Source organism: Piliocolobus tephrosceles, chromosome 8 (genome assembly GCF_002776525.5).
Source record: "Piliocolobus tephrosceles isolate RC106 chromosome 8, ASM277652v3, whole genome shotgun sequence".
In the NCBI taxonomy this organism is placed as follows: domain Eukaryota; kingdom Metazoa; phylum Chordata; class Mammalia; order Primates; family Cercopithecidae; genus Piliocolobus; species Piliocolobus tephrosceles.
Window position 1 is genome coordinate 121,356,564 of NC_045441.1, and position 25,018 is coordinate 121,381,581.

The window sequence follows — 25,018 nt, forward strand, 5'->3', positions numbered from 1 at the left end:
CAAACAAACAAACAAACAAACAAACAAACAAACAAAAAACTGTCCTACGGCAAAAGCTTCCACATCCTTTGGAACTTCCCTTGGGAGCCCTTCTAGGGTTTCAATTGCAATGACAGAAAGTTCATTCTTGAGTCTAACTTGTGTCTTTCATTCTACAACACAAGCCCATCTACTCCTTTACTTTGGAGGTGAAGATGCAGCAGCAGTGCAGTAAGCCCAAGGACATTCTTGGTTGCATCCATTTAGAGAAAACAAATTATGTTCAAACTTGCACTAAGTATGTGGCCAGTTCCAGAGAGAAACTAGCCCATCCAGGTATGTCTGGATAGAGTTTAAAGTTGCAGTTGCCAGAAAATGCTAATAACTAAAATCCCAAGGTAGTTGGGAGGCTGCCAGCACAAAATGAAGCTGGGAAGAGAAAAGAAGGAAGAATATTGAAAGGAGGTAGGCAGCCACGGGCAAGAAGAAGAAAAGGAAAGGAGAGCAGAAGGAAGCAAGAGCATCCAGGAGAACGGGAATGGAAAACAAGGGTGGGGAGACACAGAGGCAGAGCGAGACCACGCCGGGAAGTTGTCGGTGGGAGCTCTGGCAGGCAGTGGCAACCCTAGAATTATGCCAGTGGGTGGCTGCGTGGTGAAAGTAAAACAAAAATCAAAATGATTTACCTTGCTGTTTCCAAAGCTGTCTGCTGGCTCTTATATGCAGCAGACTTTTGCAGCTGTGCAGGCAAATGCCCACTGCTCCAGGAAAAATCCTGAAGTAAACACTTCTGAAAGCCAAATCTATCTGCTGGACCAAGTGGGAACCACTGAAGCCTAGCCTTAGACCCAGAGACCAAAGATGGAAGTCTGAGGGACAGGCAGACAGCACATGAGTGGTCTAGGCAGATGGCTAGACAAAATGACATGATGTGAGAGTTTTCTAACTTCAGATATGCCAAGGCCAAAGGTAGTGGAATAGCGGCCTAGAGGAGAAATGGCCGTAGGGTACACAGAAAGTTCAAACAGAAGCACTGATAGAGTGAGACAGTCTCTAGTTCCTATAAGGCCAAAGTCACAGGATAAGGTTATGTCTTTACATAGGACCTTTAAGGTTTCAACAGTGTCCAGTCTGAGGCCTCCAGGGTGTTGAGTGGTGAACTCTAGTCCCATTTAGAGCCTATAGCAGGTGCCAGGAAACACTTGCTGGGCTGCACTGGGTGAGACATCACCAAAGGACTTTCCTTCAGTGCTTCTCAAACTTTAATATGGATTGGGATAACCTGGGTTCCTTGTTAAAATGCAGATACTGATTCAGTGGGTCTGGGAGGGCCTGAAATTCTACACTTATTTATTTATTTATTTAGAAACAGGGTCTTGATCTGTTGCCCAGGCTGGAGTGCAGTGGTGAGATCATGGCTCACTGCAGCCTCAAACTCTAGGGCTTAAAAGATCCTCCTGTCCTAGCCTCCAGAATAGCTGGAAATGTATAGGTGTGCAACACCATGCATGGCTAATTTTTATATTTTTGTTTTTGTAGAGATGAGGTCTATGTTGCCTGCTATGTTGTCCAGGCTGGGCTTGAACTCCTGGCCTCAAGAGATTCTCCTGCCTTGGTCTCCCAAATTGTTGGGATCACAGGCATAAGCCACTGTACCTGGTCTGTGATTCTGCTTTTCTAACAAGCTCCAGTGTGCTCCCGATGCTGTCCCCTGCCACCTGATGGCATGAGGCCACAAGTCTTCTCTCCTAATCCAACTTTGGACTTAGATAAGGCCAGAGGATGGTCTAAGTGACCTCTGAAGATTCCATGAGAGGAGATTGCAGTAGACAGGGTCAAGATTAAGTAGAAGGGCAGAGAAGGAAAAATGGAGATTTGACATAAGGGCAAGAGAACAAGAAGGTGAGCCAACAAGTCCATGCATCCTCGACTCCTGAGGACAGTGGACAGGTTCTTCTCAGGGGGCCTGCAATGTAGCCCTGGCTCTGGGCTAGTTAGTGCCTTGAATTTAGGAACATGACTGCTCTCCTAGGAGCTCTACCCCAGTCTCCCTGCAAGGCACGGTGAGCCAGGTGCATGACTGGGCTGGAGCAGGGTGACCCAGACTGCACCCTCACCTCCTGAGCAACAGCTTGGGGTGGTTTTTGCTCTCCAGATTCTTGTCTATGAGGTCGGCCAGCAGCTGCTTCAGCACATCAGTGGCATACTCCAGCTTGCTCTGCAGCACAGTCATGATGAGTGAGGCCACGTTGCCCCGGTCGCGCATGGAGAAGCTACGCTGGGACTCGAGCGTGCGGATGAAGGACAGCAGGAACACCTTGTTGTTGATGAGCTGCGCGAAGAGCTTCAGGCCTTTCTCCACACGCTCCTGCCGGTAGCCCGGGACCTGCAGAGAGACCTAGGGGTCGTGATGCCATTGGCAGGGTGGGGAGCTCAGTGACCTCCCCATGGGATGGCTGTGCCCATACCCATGACCCTCTCACCCACCAATTAAGCCACAGTTCACCTGGCTAATGCTGTCAAGCCCTTAGCACTGAGTTAAGTATCTGATTAACCTCGATTGCAGCCTCTAGTTTAGAGAGGAATCAATTGAAGCACAGAGAGAGCATCACATGGTTAGTAAATGGCGGGGCTGGGATGGCACTCACTTCGGCCAGACTCCAGAGCTCTTCCCTGATGGTGACGCAGAGTTGATGAGGGCCCCTGTGCCATGGCAAAGCACCTCACAGTCCCTGTGGGGAATTCCAGGTGCCCAGGGCTGTCATGGTTTATACCCTGAGAATCCCCAGCCCTAAGCCTGGGACTAAACTAATGCCCACCCGTCTTCAGCCCTAGGGGTGCTGTTGATACACCAGTGGCCTCAGAGTCAGGACATCTGGGTTCCACGTGGATTCTGATACCACCTTGCTGGGTAACACTGGGTAAGTCTCTTTCCTTCTCTGGGGGCCTAAGTTTATCCACATGATAAAAAGGGAAGATTGAGCCCAACCATCTCTAAAGAATTTTCTAACTCTAGCATTTGCTGTTTTCTTAGGGACTCTTTCTAAGACCCTGCTCTATCCAGGGGAAGAGGAAGAAGACGGTCTTATCTTCCTGCCTCCATTGTCTGTTCATTGGGAGATCCCTGCAAGGGTGTGCCATTCACCCAGCAAACATGAGTCAATAACTCAGGTAGGTACGGAAGATCCACCTCTGAGATGTCCAAGGGGGTGCATGGCAATCCTGTCAGTAATAGCTCCAAACTGGAAACACTCAGATGTCCAGCAACAAGAGAACAGATGGAAGAACTGTGGTGTATTCCACCCAATGGATACCACACAGCAACAAGAATGAATGACCTATCGCTACACACAATAACAGGATGGGTCCTGCAAATGCACTGGATGAAAAAAGCCAGATGCTAAAGAGGGCATAGTCTTCATAGAATACCATTTAAATAAAGATTTAAAAAGCAGATAAAATTAATCAATGGCTGTAGATAAATGGCTGCTCTAGGGGGTGGCTGTAACTAAAAGGGGGCACCCTGGGACTCCTGGGGGACTGTGTTCTGCTTGGTGCTGGCTTGATGGGTGCCAGCTTGATGGGCGCCGGCTTGATGGGCATGTTCACTTGGGGAAAAGTCATCAAGCTGCACGCTGACAATTTGTGCACGATTTGTATGCATGCTTCTGTTAAACCAAAAAACTTACTTAAAAAGTCAGCTATAGGATCTGCCCCCAAGGGGGAGCTTCTGAGAACACTGCAGGGTGTGTCTCCTGAAGTGGGCACTGGAGGAGGCAGGGAGTGGGAGGGATGGCCTGGGGAGGTGCCTTCCGAGCCACACCTTGAGGGCTCTGTCTCCCCGAGGGGCTGGATACTCTAGTTCTTTGAGAAAGAGTGTCATGCATACAGCAGTAACAAGCCTGGTTTCAGAGTCGGTCACACTTGGGTTTAATTCTGTCACAGTCATTTCCTAGGGCCCTTAGTGACTCAGTTTCTTCACCAGCAAAATGAACATAATGATAGCTAATATTGATATAGATCTAACTCCACACTGCTATTCTATGTACTTTAGAAATACTGACCCACTTAATGCACACAGCACCAAAAAGGTAGGTTTGTTATAATCCCCATGAGGGACGCTGTGAAGATAAGGAGCTCCACAAAGCCCCAAGACAGAAAAGGGTGGAGGGAGGTCATGAATCCAGGCACTTGGCACCTCGTTCCGCCATCTCCAGGGACCATGATGTGAATTGAAAGGAGAGGGTGTATGAAAAGCTGATGCACAGCCCAGCTCCTAAAGAGCAGCTACATTCCCCTGCTCTACTCTCGAGGTTTTAAATTGGGAAAAATGGAGATGGCCAGAGAAAGCCTTGTTTAACCAAAGTCACAGGGTGGCAGAACATTCATGATCCTCATTACCAATTCCCTGTGTTCCAGGCTCAGGGTAAGCCACTGGCAGGAGGCCAGGTTCAATCAGACCCAGGCCCTGTCCTGAGAATTTCAACCAGGAGGCCAGCCCCAGCGAGTCCTGAGGTCCCTTCCACAGCGGGAACTCTGTGAGCCAGCCCTGCACCCTGCAGAGAAGGGTTCTCATTGAAACCTCCAACTTGCCGGGTATCAGTAGCTCCTATGGATCTGGAAGCTATAGGAAACATGTGTGTTTCCAAATCAGGTCCATTTTCATTTCTCTCACTGTGGTGCTGGTCCTTGGAGGGCCAGTTCTCAGGAGACAGATGGGAACAGCCAGAGACAAGCAGGCTACAGCAGGCCACAGCCCCTGCTGGCGAACCCCTCACCTCAAGAGGTGGGACTAGCCTCTGCTTTCTTCATGCCCGCCTCCCCCATTTCTCCCCTCCACTGGGGGCTGATAAGGGAAGGACAGCCTTACCTTACCATCAGCCCGGGCCTCCATTGCCCCATATATCTGTCTTCCAACTCTGTGACCACCCCCGTCACATACATGCCGCTATCCTTCAAATTACTCAGAAGAGCAGTTCTACAGCTTGTTCTAATAACAGTAGATAATGTCATTTCTTGGGCACCCACCATGTGCAATGCACAGTGCCTGGCACATTACACACATTGTTCCAATGAATTTTTCTAATGATCTTGCAAAATTGAGTGAACAATCTCTCAGAGAAGCTATCGCAGCTATTCCAAGGCAGCCTATCTCATGACAGGCAGAGTTGGATTACGAAACCCAAACTTGTTTGGCTCCCAAGTGCCCGTTCGTCCTCCCCATCTTTCACCATGTCTAGCCCTATCCCTGGGCTTGAGAGCTGTCTGAAAGCCAACTCGGACATCTCTCTAAAGCTTTCCCATGCAGGGCCTCCCACCAGTTCAGACTGGCTGGCTAAGGGAGGGCAGTCACCAGAAGGTTTAGCACTATGGCATTTAGAGAGGTGGAAGAGGACATGGGTTGGCCAGATAGCACACTTGGTGTGAGGATACACTCTGGGCTTCTTGCAAGGCTGCTCTTTCTCTGCGTGCAAAATGCACATGCCTCCTGGGAAGAGGTCCGGGGTCCTGGGAAGGAAGATTTTAGCAAAGCCACCTACAGCGAAATAGCATCCTATTCAGCAGCATGGGTTTTAGAAGCAGAGAGACCACAGTGACTTGTAGGTGGAGGAAAACTCCATCACCTCGGGGCTCTATTGCCTCTCCTGTAAAATGAGAATATGAGTGTCTATGTCATAATGTTTTATGAACATTAAATAAGATAATGTATGTAAAGTGCTTGGCATGCTCCATGCACACTTAAATGGCAACAGTTTTATTACCTGCCTTTCAGACTCCCTGGACTGCTTTCCAGGGATCCCTTTCCTCCAAGAATTTCCTAGACATCTAGTGCATCAGGACAGTGTTTTAGGGTGTGGGAGGTAGGAATTTTCTCCCCACTTTATGAAGGAAGGAGATGGAAGTGAAGTGTCTTTGTAAGGAGTATCCAAAACAGTTCCTCATTGTTGCCTGCCACCTTCCCCAGCCCAAGCAAATGCTACTGTGAAACAAGACTTTCTTTATTCACCAGATGGTTCTCTAATTTAGTTGAAGTCTGTGAGTATAAAACTGGATAGTAAATTTTAATTGTAACCCAATAGGTTAGAGTTTAGGAGACAATGATAGGTTGAAATTGGGAGTGGAAGATTGCTCTGTATTTTAAAGGGTTGCTACACGACTAGTGCCTGGGAAGCACCTTTCTTGAAGGCCTGGATTTAACCCAGAGAGCCCTACGTGAGGGGGCTGGGTGACCTCCCCTCCAGGACAGCCTGAAGCAAGAGGACACCTCCTTCTTCACACTTCCAGAGGTGAGCAGGAACCCCAGTGGCTGAAAGGGTTGGGAAATACTGGTTTGGATTAATCAATGACTTGTTTCCATATTCAGAACACCAAGGGGGAGAAACTACTTCAGGGGCAAGAAGGGGTTGGAAAAAAATAAGAAAACAGTGATCCACACACAATCCCTCAATTTCACATAGAAGGCTGGATCTCACATAGCTCCAGGCTAATGCAGGTCAGTAAAAGTTCTCGGAAAATCCAACTTAAAAGTTACATCTTTAAAGGAAACCTACTTAGATTTGGAATTCTGAACTCATGAAGAAAGGAGAATAACTTTATATACTCGTCCTCACTGCATTCTTATTTAGATTATTCCATCCCATCCACAGAGTAGTATGGGAATGTTTAGACATAATTTCCCTTCCTATAACCCCATTTCCACCTTAACTCAGCCAAACACACAGACACTCATTTATTCAATCATTTACCACTTCCCACATGCCCACTATGTGCCAGGCACTCTATTCTGCTGGAAGTTAGAACTACAAAGATAAATAAGGTACATGCACAGTCTACACATCCAATCACACATACACGTGTGCACACAACGGTCTTATCTTCTTGTCCCTCTCATGTCTCACTTTAAACAGGAATTTGCATACTCTCCAGGGCCGTAAGAGAATCCTGGTAATTTGAAGCAAACAAAGGTGAGGCTGGAGAAAAATAAAAGGAAGGGAAAAATGAGTGGGACTGGGGGAGGAGGAAAGACCAGGAGCAAGACGAAGGAAATGGATGGATAAAAGTATCAGGATATACGTTATGTTTTTATTTATGCATGGGATACATGTATACATGCATGCACACATATATACATATAAACAGAAAGAAAAGGTACCTTGACAATGAGGACATAGAGACCGTCACCTCCAACTTCTGAAAGTGTCTGTTGGTATCTATCAGCTGAGGAGCCAAAGGGAGCCTCCTCCAGATAGAAAAGCCCATGCCCTCAATATAGAAACACACACAAGCGCATGCTTCATGCAACAAGCAAGTATGGAGAAATGTGTGTGCCACAAATGCCCCTCTGGACTTCTCACATTTGCTGCAGAGGTACACAGCCTACTACATTCCCTTGGAGAGCCCGCTTAGACATTCCCTCAGGTGTCAGTACCTGCAAACCCACACAACTCCCGAGTGATGGGTCTGTTTTTATTTTATGGACAATGTAAACCTTGGAATTAATCTTAGTTTGCATTGTTGCTTTGGCTGTAGATTTTTGATCCATCTACAGCTATAAGGCAGGTCACTGACATAGTTCCCCAGAAGTCCAGCACCGAGGCCTGTTGTTGGGACTGAAGACACTGACATCTAAATGCCTGAGCTCAAATCTCCCTTCGGCCCCCACCAGCTCTGTGGTCCCAGGCAACCACTGAACTCTGGCCCCTTAGTTTTATCACCTGTATAATGGCCTTACTTACTGCAGAGGCTTCTTGGGAGGTGAAATGAATGAATGCATGCAAAGTGCTTAAACTGTGCTAAGATGTTAGTAACAGTCAATTCATAGTGATTACTCCTTAGGATTATTATTCTGTCCTGGTCTTTTCTCATTTATATTTTTCACTTTTCTCTGGTATTTATCTCTGTAAGCCATTCCAAAGCCCTTTCAGAACAAAGTATAATATGAATAGACACATAAGCCAGATACCATGCTAGACAGTAAGTGGGATAAAGTGTTCAAAAGATGAGGTCCCTGCTGGTAGAAGAGAGGGTTATGATTTCTCATTCACATTTCCACCCTGCTTCCCAACGCATCATTTACCTTTTCCAATTAAGCACTAAGTGGTAAATCCCTTATATATTGAGTACCAACTACATGAGTCAAATCCCCTACTTCATGGACCCTTAACCAAAGGTCCCTGAGGTTCCCCAATGTATTTGCCATGTTTCTTGTTTCTGTGCATATGTATTTTTTTCTGGGGAGAGGGACATCAACTACTTCCATTCAATCCTGAAAGGGCTCCATGACCCTCTAAGATCCGAAGCCCTACTCACATCTCTGTTCCAAGGTTCCCTGGCTTGGCCCCACCTCTTCCAGAGGGATGGGCTGATGCTGACAAGCTGGGGGACCTTGAGCAAGTTGTGTCCTCTCCCTGGCCTTAGCTTTCTCACCTCTGAAAGAGGGGCTGGACTCGAAGATCACCAACACACTCCCCTGCTCTAACACCAGGATGGAGCACTGCTTCTCACCTCGAGGTCCCGGAGGACAGGGTGGTCTTCAATTCCTGGGAACAGCACCCGCATGGTATAGGTTCTGTAGTCCAGGAAGGGAATCCCGGCTCCATCCAGGTCACTGGTCAGCTCATGGATGTCCGTCTGGAGCTCGGCAAAGGCTGGCACGAAGAGAAGCCTGTGAGATGGCTGGATGGGGAAGCCCCAGGAGTCACCTCCATCTCAGAATGCTCAGAACCCTTACCCAAGCCCCTAGGAGACATGAGCAATGGACCACGATGGGCAGGAATAACTGGAGATGCTGTTTACTTAGCTGGGATTGGGATGAACTGCATTAGCATGGGAGAAAGATGTAGTGCAAGAAACCTTGTATTGGGGCTAAAACCTTTCCAAAGTGTGAGTGATGGGGGATGGTGGGTGAGGCTGTCCACAGATCTGTGCTGCTGCTGGGCCAGGAGAGACTCCCCATCTGAAGATGAAGGGCTTTGGTTTGCAAAATATGCTGGGGAGGGGGATGTAGAGGGATGAGTAAGAGAAGAGAGAGGTACCATGAGTAAGTGTCCATTCCTGATGCTGTGTTTTATAATAGATTTCCTTATAAGATGACAAGAACAACTTCTGATAAAGGAAAACAAGTTTAAAGACACAAGTCTGGACCATGCAGCTCATGAGAGCCATCAAACCTCCAAATGGGCCAGAGATGGAGGCTCAGCCACACTCATATAGTCCTTCTGTATAAATAGGCAAGGTATTTCTCTGCCCTTCCTTCCTCAAGGTGATGCTACTTGACGGTGAATTATGACCTGCATATGGGCACTGCTGTGTGTGGTGGCAGCTCAGGTATCCAGATGAACAGAGTGGCAAGACCCCCCAGGAAAGTGAGCATGCAGTATAGCCTGAGGCTGTTACATAGCACCAAAGCTGTCACCATACTTCGCTCTGAGAACATCTTCCCCCAGGGCCACCCTCTGCCACAGGGGTACTCAGGGATGAGGCACCCAGCTGTTCCCTGCTCTGCCTTTCTCTTTGGTGTGTGCACACACACATATGCGTGCATGCATGCACATGGACAACCAGGACGGATTAACACATGCTGGCAAAGAACAGCCAGTGGGCATTGACTACTAAAAAAATATTTCTTTCTATTTACGTAATCTCAAAAACAGGGAGAAAATATTTTGTGAACTCAGAAGGGATGAACAAGCCCAATGTGGCTCTAGAGCCTCAAAAAGCAAGCCCAGCGCCCACTGAGCTGTGATGATCACAGAAACACAACACAGCCACTCTAGGAACTGTCTACGGGGACCCCAGTCTCGCGCTTGCCCATGAGTTGAGTGGAGCTCCACCCTGCAGAGCAGAGTTCAGGCCCTCAAATTTGGCTTTCTGTGCCAGGAGAATACCAAGACTGCTTGTTTGAGAGAGCCAAGAGGATGCCACCTGGAGAGGCCTCTGCAACCTCTCCTGCTGCTCCTCTCTCCCTGTACCCCTGCACCTCTGCACTGGCCACACAGACACAGGGGTTCCTGATATGTAGCCTGACTTCAACAGTAGAGAACCCAAATGCATCCAAGTGGAGCCTGCGCCAATGTGTGTGTGCATGTGTTTTTGGCATGTGCTGTCACCCAAACCCCTGGGGAACACTTATGTATGTCCTGAGTGAGGAACATGGGTGTGTATGCTTATAGGAGAGCGTGGGAACATGTGCATGAGCATAGGTGTGGGTGTATGGGCACTTGTCTGAGTGTGTATGTCAGAGTGTGTGAGTGTGACAGTGTGTGAGCATGTCAGGGAGTATGTATGACAGTGTGTGAGCATGAGTGCATGAGGGTGTGTATGTCAGTGAATGTGTAGGCATGTGTGAGTGTAAATGTCAGTGAGTGTGTAGGCATGTGTGAAGGTGAGTGCATGGGTGTGAATGAATGTATGTCCATGAGTGTGTATGTGTGTGAATGTGAGTGCCTGCGTGTGTCTCAGTGTGTATGTGTGTGTGACTGCATGAGTGTTCATGCATGTCAGTGTGAGTGCATATGTGTGTGTTGGTGTGTATGCAAGTATGAATGTGACTGCATGAGTGTGAGTGTATGTGTGTATGCATGTGTGAGTGCATGAGTCTATGTGTGCAAGCACTTGTGAATGTGAGTGCATGAGTATGTGGGCATGTCAGTGTGTGCATGCATGTGAGTTGAGTGCATGAATGTGTGAGTGTGCAAGTGTGAGTGTGTGAGTATATGTCAGTGTGTGTGTATGAATGTGAGTACGTGAGCGTGTGAGCACATGAGTGTATGTCAGTGAGTAGTGTATGTTTGTGAAAGCATGAGTGTGTGAACATGTCAGTGTGTGTGGGCATGTATGTGAGTGCACAAGTGAGTGTATGTGAGTGTGCATGCATGTGGGCATGTGAATGTATGTGTTAGTCCATAAGTGTATGTCAGTGAGTGTGTGTGGGCATGTGTGGGAGTGTTTGCAAATACATGGGTATGTTTATATATCAGAAGCTCAGGCCCATGAAGGGCCCAGCTGGGTGTCTTCTGAGTTTGTGTAGAGGACGTCCTGGCTGGCTGTGAAGTCTTCAAGGAGATCCCTTGGCTTGGACCAGTACAGCCCTGTAATCGTTCAGCAGCCGGCTCTGGGCACCCTGCAAAGTGTTTCCATGGCTAGTCTGACAAGTCCTTTGCTGTAAGGCCCCCTCTTCCTACGTGCACAGCATAGCTCGCCCCTAAAGTCTGAAGCCAAGATTTCCTCCTGGGGCCTCAGCTGACAATCCTGGGCGGGAGCTCCTCTCGGCTGCCCCCTCCCAGTTGGGGTGCTCAGCCCACAGGGAGGAGAAGGGGGGGGGTTGGCTTTTTATTAGTCTGCAGCTTTCCTTTAAGTCACCAAGCGCCTCCAACATTCAAAGCAGCGTGCCTGCCACACATAAAAGAGATTCTAATCACTACACCTAATTAGAGGAAAGAGTACATTGTGGAGAAAAAAATTAAGCAGCGTAAATATAATAAAAGGCAGTAATTAATGGTCCCACAAGACGGATGCTGTGTTGACAGCTGAAGGATGTAGAGAGGGGATGGAATGGATCCACTTCCCCATCAAAAAGAGCTGTGGCTGCCCTGGTGGGAATCGGTGTGAAGTGAGAGCCCCAGGTACGGGGCCGGATTTACTCCATGTATAAATCTACAGCAAAGAACTAGCTCAGATCCTCCCAGGGTGAGTCACAAAATGATATCCTGGGGGTTACAAGAGTCTGACTCCTAAATTTCCTTCTTGGATTTAGTGCAGCTGATTTCACTTTATGGTGGTGTTTGTAATTTTTTAAATACAAGCTGTGAAACACCCTTCCTTCTAAATCACAGATCAGCCCTACAGCCTTACCTGCCTGCTAGAGGAAGAAAGCTGAAGATTGCTGAAATGCGTCATGTTAAGACACCCCCAGATCTCCCCTTGAGTAGAGTGCAAAACCCACTCAGCTAGGATTCCAGGTCTGGAGGCTGCTCTAGTGGGGTGCAGAATGATCCTAATCTGACACCTTCAAGGAGAGGGCAAGGAGACCTTGGCCTCTCTGGTGTTGCCAGGATAGGGCCTGCTTGGGTATGGGTGTGGTCTGGGACACAGGTGTAGGAACTATAGAGAGAGAGGCTTTGCAGGTAGGATGCACAGCCTCCAGCACTGCCCACAGCTGTCTGGCCTGCTTGCTTGTAAATGAAACACATGCATACACACACACACACACACACACACACACACAGCCTCCAGCACTGCTCACAGCTGCCTGGCCTGCTTGCTTGTAAATGAAACACATACATATACACACACACACACGCACATACACACACACACACACACACAGCCTCCAGCACTGCTCACAGCTGCCCGGCCTGCTTGCTTGTATATGAAACATATACACACACATACACAGATGTGCACACACACACACATGCACACAGACACATACACAGCCTCCAGCACTGCTCACTGCAGCCCAGCCTGCTCGCTCATAATGAAACATACATACACACACAGAGGTGCACACACACACACATGCACACACACATTCACACAGACACACACACCGCTAGCCTCTAGCACTGCCCACTGCTGCCCAGCCTGCTTGTTTGTATATGAAACATATACATACACATACACAGATGTGTACACACACACACAGCCTCCAGCACGGGGCCATTCAGTACCTTCCTTGCACTCCAGGGCCACACGGGACTCCAGGTTGTCCATCTGCATCTGCAGCCGCTTCAGCGTGAGGTCACTTTCGCGGGACTTGCGTTTATAGGCGATGAGCACGGCCACGATGAAGATGATGAGGAGGCCGCCAGCCACCGCGATGCTGACGATGGCGGGCAGGCTGAGCGGGCTGTCCGGGGCGATGTACACCATCCCCGGGGAGTACTCCATGCCACCGACACGGGCCTGGGGGCACACCGGGCAAGAGGGAGCTGGGTGTGGGGACACAGCAGCTTTGGCAACAGTCCCATATCACCCAGAAACTGGTGACCGGGGCAGGATGAGGGAAAGGAGACCAATTGGTGTCAAAATAGACAAGAGGACATGGGGGCTGGAAACAGGGACAGACACAGCTTAACAGAGCTCACCGCCAACTGGAAAAACCTCACCTCCTCTTATTCAGGAGCGAGTTTTGTCATCTTCATAAGAAAACAGCACACAACTGGGACCTAAACACAGTCTGCCACCAATGACTAGATCCCCTAAGATTTATGCCATTCTAAGGGTGGACAACGGAAGCATAGAACATGATATTAAGATATTACAGACTTCCGTGGGCCAGCAACGGCCTTCTCCTTGAAGGCTTTCTTGTTTGTTGCAGATGATTTAGCAACTATTTAATGCTGTTTTGCATTTTTCTTATTGTTGCACCAGCCAGCATGGAAAGAATGACAATACAAAAGAGGGAAGCTCAAAAGGGGACATGAAGAAAGAACTTGGGGTTGGGGGTAGCTAGAGGAAAAGTTATTTGTGGGCCAGAATCCCCTCTTGGAAAGCCCTGGTGGCCTGAGACAGAGCTGGGCCGCTCACATCCACATCCCTAGTGCCCACTCCATCCGGGATGGGGTTCTCCCAGTCTCACCATCACTTTGTGCCTGCCGATGAGGTTGGGGGACTCGCAGAGCAGCTGGACATCTGATACGGTCACGGTGCACGGCTTCTCCCCAACCAGCACAGTGTAGTTCAGCTTCACATTGCCCCCAGCCACAGGCGGGATCAGGTTCTTGCCCTGTGCAGATGGGAAAGCCCCAGTTCCCATCCCAGAGTGAGGACCACAGCTACCAGCTGGCTCTCACGTCCTCCCACCTAGAGGTCCTATCCTGCTGGTGAAGAAGCCACCTTTGGTAATAAGTGCAAAAAGTATTCATGGCACGACTACTACCATTGCCTCTTCCTCCCAGTGGGTAATCAGTTATCACAGTACTCCTTTCAGCTTATCCCAAATGCAGCCTCAGAATCCTTCTCGATGCAGAGTTGGAGTCAGTCACTACCGATTGATTCAAGTTGTCATGAGCTTTAATTAACTTGTGACCCATGTTCCAAAGGAGGCCCTATGCTGTGGTTCGCACAAGGCTGCCTCAGAGGAAGCAGTGAGCCTGACCTACCAGTACTTGGACTTTCAGGAAAATAAAAGCTTGAGAGTCAAATAGCCAAAGTGCATCTGCCTTCCCTGGATAGAACCGGCCCATAAAGAGAGTTTTCTTCCCAGTACAAACTCAGCGAGAACACTTATCACGCTCTGGGCTACACTGCAACCTCTGCAAGAGATGCTGGTTGAAATAGGTGACTGGAGTCTGCGACCTGAACATCCCCTTCCATGCAGCAGCCCCTCCTTTCCCCACCCCCACCTCCTACCACCCTCACTCCACCTTTAGGATGATGGGCGTGCCAGGCTTGAGCTCCAGGATTCCTGAGGGACCAAAGGCCTCAAACACTGGGTTGGGATAGTAGGTGAAGTTGGTCTTGTTGAGGATGAGCAGAGACTGGACGTTGTCCAGGATGAAGCCAAACTCCTCGGGCCTCTCGGTCAGGTCTGACTGGTGGTCAGGACCCAAAGCAAGGGCGGGCGCCTGGCAGGTCATCTCAGTAGCGTTCAGAACCTCACAGATCTGTGGGAGGAGCCACAGGGCAGAGCCTATGCAATATCTCCACATACCCACAGCCCCAGGGCGTGTACTAGGCCTCCCTGGATGTCATCAGATAGCATGGGGTTGACAAGAGGATTAGAGATGAGTCAGGACCACACAATTGGGCCCTCAAGGAATAGGCTCTATAGCTTGCACCCAGCTCCTGTTTTGTCTGTAGTGGGTGTGGCAATGGCTAGGGTTGGAAGAATGAAAGAGTAAAGGTGTAAAACCCCGGGAACCCCAAAAGTAATTGCTCCTCCATGCCTGTACCCCAAGAAGTAAAAATGCCCTTACGTCTTCTCCCCCATCCCACTATCCGAGTATTCAAGGGTGTCACAGGCTGTGGGTTATCAGTGTATGGGCAGGAAGTCGCCTCAGTACTTGGGAAGACCCACACGTTCATGTAGGTAACCTCCATGAACCCCATCAGTCCTGCACTCACATTGATGTGCTCCTTCCCTCCATGCTTGGCACGGATCTGGGGGTTCTGTATGAGGTCCAGGTGGGTCCCCCATACAGCGATGGGTGTGTTTCCACTGAGCAGGAAGAAAGAAGGAGGCGTGTAAATCATAAGCTCAGGAAGAGCAATGGCACACTACAATGATGACTGACTGAGCCACAACAATAAGGACAGTGACAACCAGGCAGCAGGGTAATGTTCATGGGGACAAGGATGACAAGCTGACTGCATAGTAATGAGGACGAGCATCTCGGCAGCCAAGGGGAGGACAGTAATGACCAGATGTCTGTGGCCATCCTTTGCTGAGTTTGTTTGGAGCATGGACCCCTGTGGAGGCCCAGTCAACAGCACAGCCCCCTTAGCTCTCCAAGACCTTTTGATTTGTGCCAGCTGCTTCTCTGCAACCCCTTGGTGTCTCTTCCTGCATGCTTCCCCTGGACTTGCCAATCTTGGGACTTTTTAAACATTAGCTTTGGCCTCAGGAAAGCCTCACTCCAGATTGTCCCCACCACATCCTCCAGGGGCTGAGCACAGTCTGCTCCCCCAGGGCAATCATTCTACAAGTTTCCATGTTGGAGGCTTTGATCAGGCTGAGATCCGGGAAAGGCAGAGGGTCCATGAATGCAAATGTGAATGCAAGTGAGAGATGCTCTGGGACTTGGGTCTCCTACACCCTGGGGTGGCACAGGACCACTGACAGGGAGGACACAGGACTGCTGACAGGGAGGGCTTATGAGCTTCATCTTGTGTCGCTTTTCAAAAGAAACCTGGACATCAGTGCCCATCCTTAGGGCACCTGAGAAGTGGGCATAAAGTGGTGGGCAGTACTGTAGTGGACTGTGTCCTCTGGGGGGCTACTCAAAGTAAAATGAGAAATAACCTGATCCCCAATCAAAGGAGCATCTTCGAGAAGAATCCTGCTATCTAAAACAGGCTTTAGCAAGTTAATTAGCTATAAGTTGATGAGTAAAGAATCCTTGACACACACACCCACATTCATTTCCACCCATCTATCCATCTGCCTGTCTTCATATTGCCAGTTGCTTCCCCCTCTCTCCTTGCTCGCATGCGCGCACACACACACACACACACGTGTGTGCACACACAGAGGAAGATTCCTGTGAAACTCGGAGAGGCTCCTGCACACGTGACAGTGCTGTAGATGACCTTCCAGTGTGTAGCCATCTTCCCAGTCCTCTCAATCACCAATTCAACACACATTTATCAAACGCCCACCATCACTGTTCACAAGTAACCCAGGCGGCTCATAAGAGCAGAGCCTCACCCCATCCTCAGACTTGATTAACTTAAAGAAAAGCCCTGGAGCTGGCTGGCAGACCCAGAACATGTCTGTCTCCATCCTCCCTCCTAGTGGGAGCATGATGCAGGAATGGCAGCTGAGTGCCAGGAAGGGTGACACCTCTATTTCTATGAGGATGACACAAAGAAGAACTGAATTATACCAGGCTGTGAATTTCACAGAGAGTTGCAAAGTTTGTTGACCAAGTCACAAAGGGCTGCATCAACTTCCTGGGGCCAAATCCTGGTATGGCTTTCTATAGACGACCTTCCCCTCTGTGCCTTCTGGTCTTCATCTGCCTTAAGGTCATGGCTAAAGCTCAGAAGGTTTGGGCCTTATAGAGTAACTGCTGAGGACGGCCAAATCTCATCTCAGCAGGCAAAGGCTGTCTTTCTTTTGGGCTTAAGGCAGGGGGTGGCAAGCTCTTTCTGTAAAGGACCAGATAGTAAATATTGTAGGCTTTACAGGCCATATGGTCCCTGTCGCAGTTACTCAACTCTGCTGTTATAGTGAGAAAGCAGCTATAGACAATACATGTATGAATGAGCATGGCCGTGCGCCAATAAAACTTTATTTACAAAAGCAGGTGGCTAGCCAGATTCAGCCCACAGACTGGAGTTTGCCAATCCCTGGATTAAAAAAAGATTGTTCCCTGGACTGGACACATTCCTGCTCTCTGCCTCAGCCTGGGGAGACCACTTCTACATGTACCTCCTGCTCACTCCCCCAGCCCCACACCCCTGAGAACTGAAGCAGACAGTGAGAGGCCTGGACCCAGCAGGGGGCAGGGGGAGGGGGCTGAGTCAGGCACTGCCCTGTGCATGTGCATCTCACTTCAGTGTCTCAGCTGCCTATGCGAGAGTGGACAGATGAGGGACTCTGGTCCCAGGGAGGTGAGATAACTGTTAAGGTCACCGGGCTGGTAAGCAGTGGAGCTGGGCTGAGACCCTTCCCACGCTGCCCCTGTTACAGTGATTTCCCAGTGATCTCTGTGAGCCTTGCATGGGGTGCCCTCTGTAGCATCTTCTCATTCCCATGTGCTATCCAGGGCCTGGAAAGGCAGACTCATGCCATGTGCCTACCCCTTCTCCCCTGATGGGAGACATACCACTCCAGGGACCCTAGAGATCCTGGGATTTCAAAATCCCTGGATGAATCGCTGAATAGGCAGAGGCCTAGGAAGAATACCAATTTGCTCAAGGTAAATGAAGGTCCCCATGTCCCTGCCCCAGGGCCTTTCTATACCAACATTCCAATGCCTGGTCCCCTCCCTCTGAGACAGGTGTTCAGTGTATCTGGCTGGGCACTGGGAAAAAGCAGGGAACAAGACCTAAACTCTACCCTTGAGGAGGTTGCAGCAGAGGGGAGGAGAAATGTAAGCAGGTAGCCAGGAGCAGAGAGGATGGGTATCTGGATGGGGCCTCCAGGCTCAGGACACAGCTTCCCCCACGTAAGCTGACTACAAGGAGTAGTCAGGCCTGATCTAACTCCTTCTTCCACACCCCTCAGCCTGAAGGTGGGACCAGGATTAGCACCTATGTCTATCAGAAGTGAGAAGAGTAGCCTGGCACCCCCAGCAGTCACTGCAGCATGGGGACATGGCCTCTAGCACAGTGCCTGTCCCAGAACTGGGGAAGGTGGGTTCTTGCTGTTATAGGAGCTTGGCCTCCAGGCTGGGTTTGGCACAGAGTTGCTCTCAGTGGAAGGAGGGAGCCACAGTAGGAAGGTCTGATTTGGGGGTATTTGGAACCAATTCCAGTTTATCAGTTCCCCAAGTAGAACTGGGCCCCCAGAACTCTCTTTGGCTTTCGAGAGTCAGGGAAGGGAAACAGAGATGCAGGAGCATTAAGGTCTACTTGGGCCAGCTCCTACCTGACGATGCTCCATTCTGGTTCAATCCGCACGATGGTGGGGTCTTCCACATACTGAAAGACCAGGTCCTGGTGGATCTTGGCCCTGTCCACCTGCACCGACACCTTCATCTCTAGCACTTCATCTGAGGACGTGGTGTTGCAGACAATGTAGGATGGAGATCGCCTGGAGGGCAGGAAGACACAGCATTGGGTGCCTGGTGTTAAGGAGGACAGAGGTCCTGAGTTAGGGCCCTCCCACACTGCTCCCTGCATGTCAGGGTGCTCAGAGGCCATGGGTGGGTGCTCTCAGATAGAAAGCTGGAGATCCGGTGACAAAGACTCTCTCCTTGGCCAAACTTTAGACAGGTTCCTCTGAGCCCTTTTTTTTTTTTTTTTTTTTTTGAGACGGAGTCTCGCTCTGTCGCCCAAACTGAAGTGTAGTGGCCAGATCTCAGCTCACTGCAAGCTCCGCCTTTCGGGTTCACGCCATTCTCCTGCCTCAGCCTCCCGAGTAGCTGGGACTACAGGCGCCGGCCACCTCGCCCGGCTAGTTTTTTGTATTTTTAGTAGAGATGGGGTTTCACCGTGTTAGCCAGGATGGTCTCGATCTCCTGACCTTGTGATCCGCCCATCTCGGCCTCCCAAAGTGCTGGGATTACAGGCTTGAGCCACTGCGCCCGACGAGCCCTCTTTTCAACCAGGCCTCATCCCTGGTCTGTCTTTGGCCTGTCTAGCCTCGTTTTTTAGCAAGAATCTGGCCAAGTCTGTTTGGGGAGAATCCTCCCATACTTGATATCTAATCACCCTGGCCTGCCTTCAGCAAGAATCATGTTAAGTTGGTTTAGCAGGAGTCTACCTACCTTGATGTTTCCTCTTAGTGATTTTTCATTCACTGAGCCCCTTATTCTGCTCATTGGCTATAAACCCCCTGCTGTCTTTGTAGTCTTTGGAGTTGAGCCCCATCTGTTTCCCCTGTTGCAGTAGTCTTGACATCAATTGCAATCGTCTTAAGTCTTTCTCACCATTTTAACAAGTGTCAGAATAATTGTTTCTTTAACACTACTGATGCCAGGCCTGGCCGGGTCTGACTTGGGAATTGTCACAACCCTCAGCATAGCTCTCTCAAGGAAAATCCTCTCTCTAGAGAATCTTAGGCCAGCTGAAGGAGCATCTCCAGCCACTTTGCCTAGTGTTCTTCACTGAATGCACCTCCTGCCTTGCTCCTACCCCCTAGGCTCCAGTTCACGGCAGGTGTGCCCTTCTGGGACTGCACAGTGGGACCAGGGGATGCAAGGTCACCTGGTCTTGTAGGCTCAACCTCAGACATTGGGTTGCTGTGCCTATCATCTCTGAGAAGGTCCAGCTGGCTCTGCAGCTCCCAGAGTGGATCTGACCCTGGTGAATGGGCTTTAGTTGTAGATTCCAAATTGCATTCTGGGGTATCCTAGGGTTCTGCAGAGTGGGTGCTATGGGGTCACCAGGGTTAACTGATGGGCCATGAAGCATATGGGGCCCATCCAGGGAAGGGAGGGCAGACAGGTCTCCAGACTGAGCCCAAATTCTCTCCCAAAGGGCATATCCACTTTGTTAGGCAGGAGGAGTACTTCCAAGCCATAAGGTGATTGAAACCACCTTTGCAAAAATTATGGCAGTGAGGAAAGTCTGACATAGAAAAATTATCACAGTGCAAGTCTGACCTAATGGACCCTATCTTGCTTTTCACCTCCAAGCTACCCTTGTCCATTCCTGGGCACAGACCAAGCTAACTATAGGAGGAATTTAGTTTATAGTTTAACTTTGTGACAAAGATGATAACAGCCTTTTCCTTAAACAAACCCCCTCTTTGCCTGGGGATCAGAGAGCCCACCTTTGAAAAACTAACAAATTAGCCACAAGATCAAAAATGATGACACAGGAGGCACATAAGCAACCAGAGGCCACAAGATTCCAGATGCTCCCAATTGCTCCTATGGATAACATCACTGTTGTAAAACCTCAGATCACTGTTGGAGATACTTTTCAGATCCTGAATTCTGAATGACAAGCTGGTACCACCCAGACCAGTAATGTGGCTCAAGTAGTTCTGCGATCCCACCCAGGAACTGAAGACAGCAAGACAATCCTGGTTTAACTTTATACAATTTCATCTCCAACTCAACAAATCAGCATTCCCCACTCCCTAACCCCCTGCCTGCCAAATTATCTTTTAAAAAATCCTAGTCTCCAAATTTCCAGGGAGACTGATTTGAATCATGCAACTCCCGTCTCCCATTTAGCTGGCTCTGTACTGACTAACTTCTTTCTCTATTGCAATAACGCTGTCTCAGGAAATTGGCTCTATCTGTGCAGCTGGCAAGAAGAAATTGTCAGGCGGTTACACCCTCCCAACTCTCTGCAATAAAAACAAAACTACCCTGAAGTGATTTACCTGTCTAACCTTTCCCCCTCTGGTGCTGCAGAAAGGGGCCCTCTGAGTTACCTGTGGAAGAGACAGGGCTGCTTCCCGAACATCACCACCACATTGCTTCCGGCATTCAGGTTGGTGCCTGTGATGGTCACTTGGGTCCCCCCGGACATGGGCCCCCGGCTGGGCTTCAGATCTGAGAGAGTCAGTGTCTGTGTAGAAAGAATGTGGCCTGAGACACAACTGGGAAGGGGTGGAGGAGGCTTCTGGGCAGGCATGAGGCAGCACCCAACTCCCCCAAGCTGCTTTCTGGAATCTTTGGTAATAGCAGTCTCCCAGAGAACCAGGACAGTTTTCTCAGGCTTGTATGGATAGGTAATGTTCCAGACCCTGAGAGTTTGCATACCTACCTTAGTACTAATAATACTAATAGTTGCCATGTACTTATTTTTTAAGTGTCAGATTGTATGTCTTCATAATTATGCATGTATGTGTATATAGGGATATATACACATACATATATAATTTATATACTATAATATGTATATGTACACATATTATATGTATATCCCTATACACATACATATATAATTTAATCACCAATCAATTCTATAAAGTAGGCATTATTATTTTACAGGAGAGATTTAGAGATGTAACTTAGTTTTCTAAGGTCACAGAGCTAAAAAAATGGCATAACTGAGATCTGACCCCAGAGCTCCAGTTCTCAACCCCTTTCCAACCTACAGCTCTGTTCTTGGGTGGTAAACTGTCTCTCCCACAGGTCTCTACAAAGAGCTGCCCAAAGCACCCAGTGGCAGAGCAATGGGAAGTGAGAGCCCCAGGGAAACTCAGAGAGAGAAGCAGAAAAGAGTCAGTTGCTTTCAAGGGCTGCCCCCAGCCCTCTGCCAGAATGGGACCAGTGAGAAGTCCGGGTTGGGGGCAGGGCAGAAAAAAGCTCTTGACAGCTGGGGATTTGGAGTTGCAGTTTGTTCTTTCATTAGCATTTTAATGGAAAAACTTTTCTCAGTCCCAGGTGAGAAGTCTGTATCTGCATTTAAATGAAGATTTCTCTCTCCCTTCCCCAGCTACCTCCTCCTTAAAGAATTCAGCACCAAAAGTCAACCCTCTCAGTTCCTCAGAGCAGGCTGACAACCTCCCCTTGGGGATGCTTTGATAGGGAAGCTCCAGAGCTTCCCTATCACCTGGCACATGCGCCTCCAGGTCCAGGATCAGGGCACACAGGTGGGGAGACACACAGACCACAGTTCCTGACCTGCCTCACCAGGTCCCAGCACCCTGTCTCTGGATCCCAGGTCTAGCATCCTGTAACATGGGCCAAGCCAAGGAATAGCTTGTCATTTTGGCTCAACTGGAGACCAGGAAGAGGGTGGGGTGAGGCTGCGGAAAGAGCCTTCCTTTCTCAGCTCTGCCTGGATCTCGCTGTGTGACTCTGGACAAGACATTTTACCTCTCTCGTCAACAAAATCAGGGGGCTGAGCCAAAAAGTGGTCATCTCCAAGGCTCCTGGTACTTTCGTTGTTCTGTAACTTGCAGTACCTCTTCAAACGGTACTTGTGCCCCACCTTAAAGGAACCCCACCAACATTTCCCAGAGAGGAAAGGAGAGAGAAAGAAAGAGACAGACAGAGAGAGAGAGAGAGAGAGAAAGATTGTACACACAGGCTTTGATGCAGGGATGGTCCTAGAGAGATAGAGTTGAACTCAGGGAAGTTAAAATAGATGGGGATTGGTGCTCCCTGGCAGCCTGTGGGTGAGGGTTCTTAAAAGCGGTGGAAGCCAGTAATTCCTGCAGGTGTTGCTGGGGCACTATCAAGGGGCTCACTGGTGGGGACAGGATGTTATGGATACATGTTTTAGAGTTGTGAGAAGCTATTAATTATTCAAGCCATGCTTCATAAATATTTCACGGTGAGTTTGCACGGGAAATCAAATTCTGCATTATTTGCCACCTCCTTCACTTGGAATGGAGGTGGAGGGAAGGGGGAAAGCATTCCCTGCATGGAGACCTTTAGGAACAGCTAGTGACAGCCCAGAGTGCTAATCTGGGGCCCCTTGGCCTTGGCATTTGGTTTTTGGTGAATAAACCCACACACTGGAGTCTGGCCTGATTGTCGGAGAGGACAAGTCTTCCCTCTAGCCTTGGTACTAAAAAGCATCTCTCCAACATGCCCCAAGTCCTGGGGAAAGAGTTTCCTGGCTGTCCCAGAACTCCAGAGTTGCTAGGGACTTCTGTGTAGGGCCCAAAGAGTGCACCTGTAAGCTTCCTGGTAGATGAGAAGGTCATGAGGGCTCGGAGACTCTGGAAAGTGTGATAGACGGGGTTCTGTCCCTTCTCAACCCCTGTGGAGACTCATGGGGACCTCTGTCTCTCACTCCCACCTGGAATCCCTAGGCCTCAATGATGCAACCCTTAAATGCAAGGGGCCAGAGAAACAGACCAAGGTCCCTAGCACTATTTCTCCTCCCTAAAAGTCTTCCCAAGTGAACATGTGGCACCAGAGCCATTCCTCAAAGATGTCCCTTAAGTAGAAAAATAACACAAATCTTTCAGCTGCAGAGATCCACCAGACCAATGCATATTTGCCTGTGGCAACCTCTGTCATCTGTTCTGACCTGCCTCTGCTTCAGCCTCTCCTCCTCACCACCCACCCTCTTCCCTCTCCCTCTTGTTCCTATCTTTTGGTGTACTACCTTGTCAGACCTTATGCTGGGAACAGCCTCCCACCACTTCAGATCCACATGGAAAATTGTATTCTATTTGTATTATACAAATCCCATCTTTCCCTCCAGCTTCTTCTAGGAAACCTCCCTTAATACCCTAAATTCAATCACGCCCCTCTGTAGGGTAGGAACAATCACACAGGCAACACTGGACCCTTCCTGAGGGCAGATGGGACTTTCCAATGTGTAGCACACAGGCTCATTATAAGAACAAAAGCAGGCCGGGCGCGGTGGCTCAAGCCTGTAATCCCAGCACTTTGGGAGGCCGAGACGGGCGGATCACGAGGTCAGGAGATCGAGACCATCCTGGCTAACACGGTGAAACCCCGTCTCTACTAAAAATACAAAAACTAGCTGGGCGAGGTGGCGGGCGCCTGTAGTCTCAGCTACTCGGGAGGCTGAGGCAGGAGAATGGCGTAAACCCGGGAGGCGGAGCTTGCAGTGAGCTGAGATCCGGCCACTGCACTCCAGCCTGGGCTACAGAGCAAGACTCCGTCTCAAAAAAAAAATGAACAAAAGCAGAGAGCTGAGTGCATTGGCACACGGGAGCCACACAGGAAACGCCCTTTCTCCTAGGTCAGGGGGCCTCAGCTCAGCTTGCATCTCAGAATTACCCAGGATCCATAGCATTGGATTTAATTAGTCCTGGCAGGAGGCAGGGAGAGGTCCAGGGCGTTTTGTTTAATGCCCGTCCCACCCCAGGAGACTCTCCTGTGTCGGGAGGTTTAGTGCTGCCTATGCACTGTGGGGGTCCCAAAGAAAGGAGGGTCCTGGGCTGATCTTTGATGGAGCCTCAGCGGTGGGGCCCTGGCTGGAAATGCAGAGCAGAGGCAGAGAGTCTTAAAGGAAGCATCAGCTTAATGAGGCAGAGGTGACTTTCGCCCTGTCCACTGTGTCCTCCAGGGTCCCTGCCACGGAACCCTGCTCTGGGCAGGTGGCTGGCCAAGGCAAGTAGCTCCCAAGACAGATTGGTTTGATAAGAGGAGCAGGGCGCAAAGAGGACCCCGAGTGGTGTGATGCAGGCAGATGTCTGGAGTCCCAAGAAGTGGGGTGGGGCACAGGGCCTGTGGGTATCCACAGCTCAGGCCAGTGCATTCACAGACCGAGGACGGGGTCCCAAGCACAGCTTTGACAAATAAGGGGGATACGGCTGGTGCAACAAGGAGGAGACAGAGAAGGTAAGGTGGCAGACAATGCAAAGGCTGGCAAAATAGGATTGAACGGGGAAGCAGATAGAGGAGCCTGGACAATGTCTTACAGGGAGGGGGAGCCTTGGCTCTTCTCAAGGTGGAAGCTGACATGATGGTAGATGGATTACAACAGAGAAAAGCAAGGGAAGGATTTAAGGAGGCAAAGAGAATGGGAAAAGGAAGACTCTAGGACATGGTGATGGATTGATGTCAGGAATGAAGGGATGCTGAGCCACGGCCCAGCAGGATTGCAGGCCTAGGGGATGGACCACTGATGGGAATGGGCAAGAGAGGAGGAAGCACTGTTTATGGGAGCTGACAGCCTGGGTGGGCCACATGGAGATGATGGCTGGACAGCCAGGTGGTGGTGGCCTTGATTGAGCCACAGGAGTGAGGGGCCTGACTGGGGATGCAGGGCAGAGGCAGCTAAGGTTCAAAAGAAGCATCAGCTTAATAAGTTGGAG

General features: G+C 49.6%; 1 protein-coding gene across 2 annotated transcripts in view; it reads right to left on the reverse strand.

Annotated features, from left to right (window-relative positions):
- Positions 1-25,018, reverse strand: part of PLXNA4 (plexin A4) — a 449,834-nt gene that overhangs the window by 38,522 nt on the left and 386,294 nt on the right. For both annotated transcript variants that reach the window (XM_023207833.1, XM_023207834.1), the window contains 8 exons: positions 20,699-20,835; positions 18,239-18,403; positions 15,049-15,142; positions 14,349-14,588; positions 13,562-13,708; positions 12,651-12,885; positions 8,485-8,627; positions 2,097-2,365 (listed from right to left, as the gene is read on the reverse strand). In XM_023207833.1, coding sequence (XP_023063601.1) covers positions 2,097-2,365; positions 8,485-8,627; positions 12,651-12,885; positions 13,562-13,708; positions 14,349-14,588; positions 15,049-15,142; positions 18,239-18,403; positions 20,699-20,835 — 1,430 coding nt within the window. The remainder of the gene's footprint in view (positions 1-2,096; positions 2,366-8,484; positions 8,628-12,650; positions 12,886-13,561; positions 13,709-14,348; positions 14,589-15,048; positions 15,143-18,238; positions 18,404-20,698; positions 20,836-25,018) is intronic.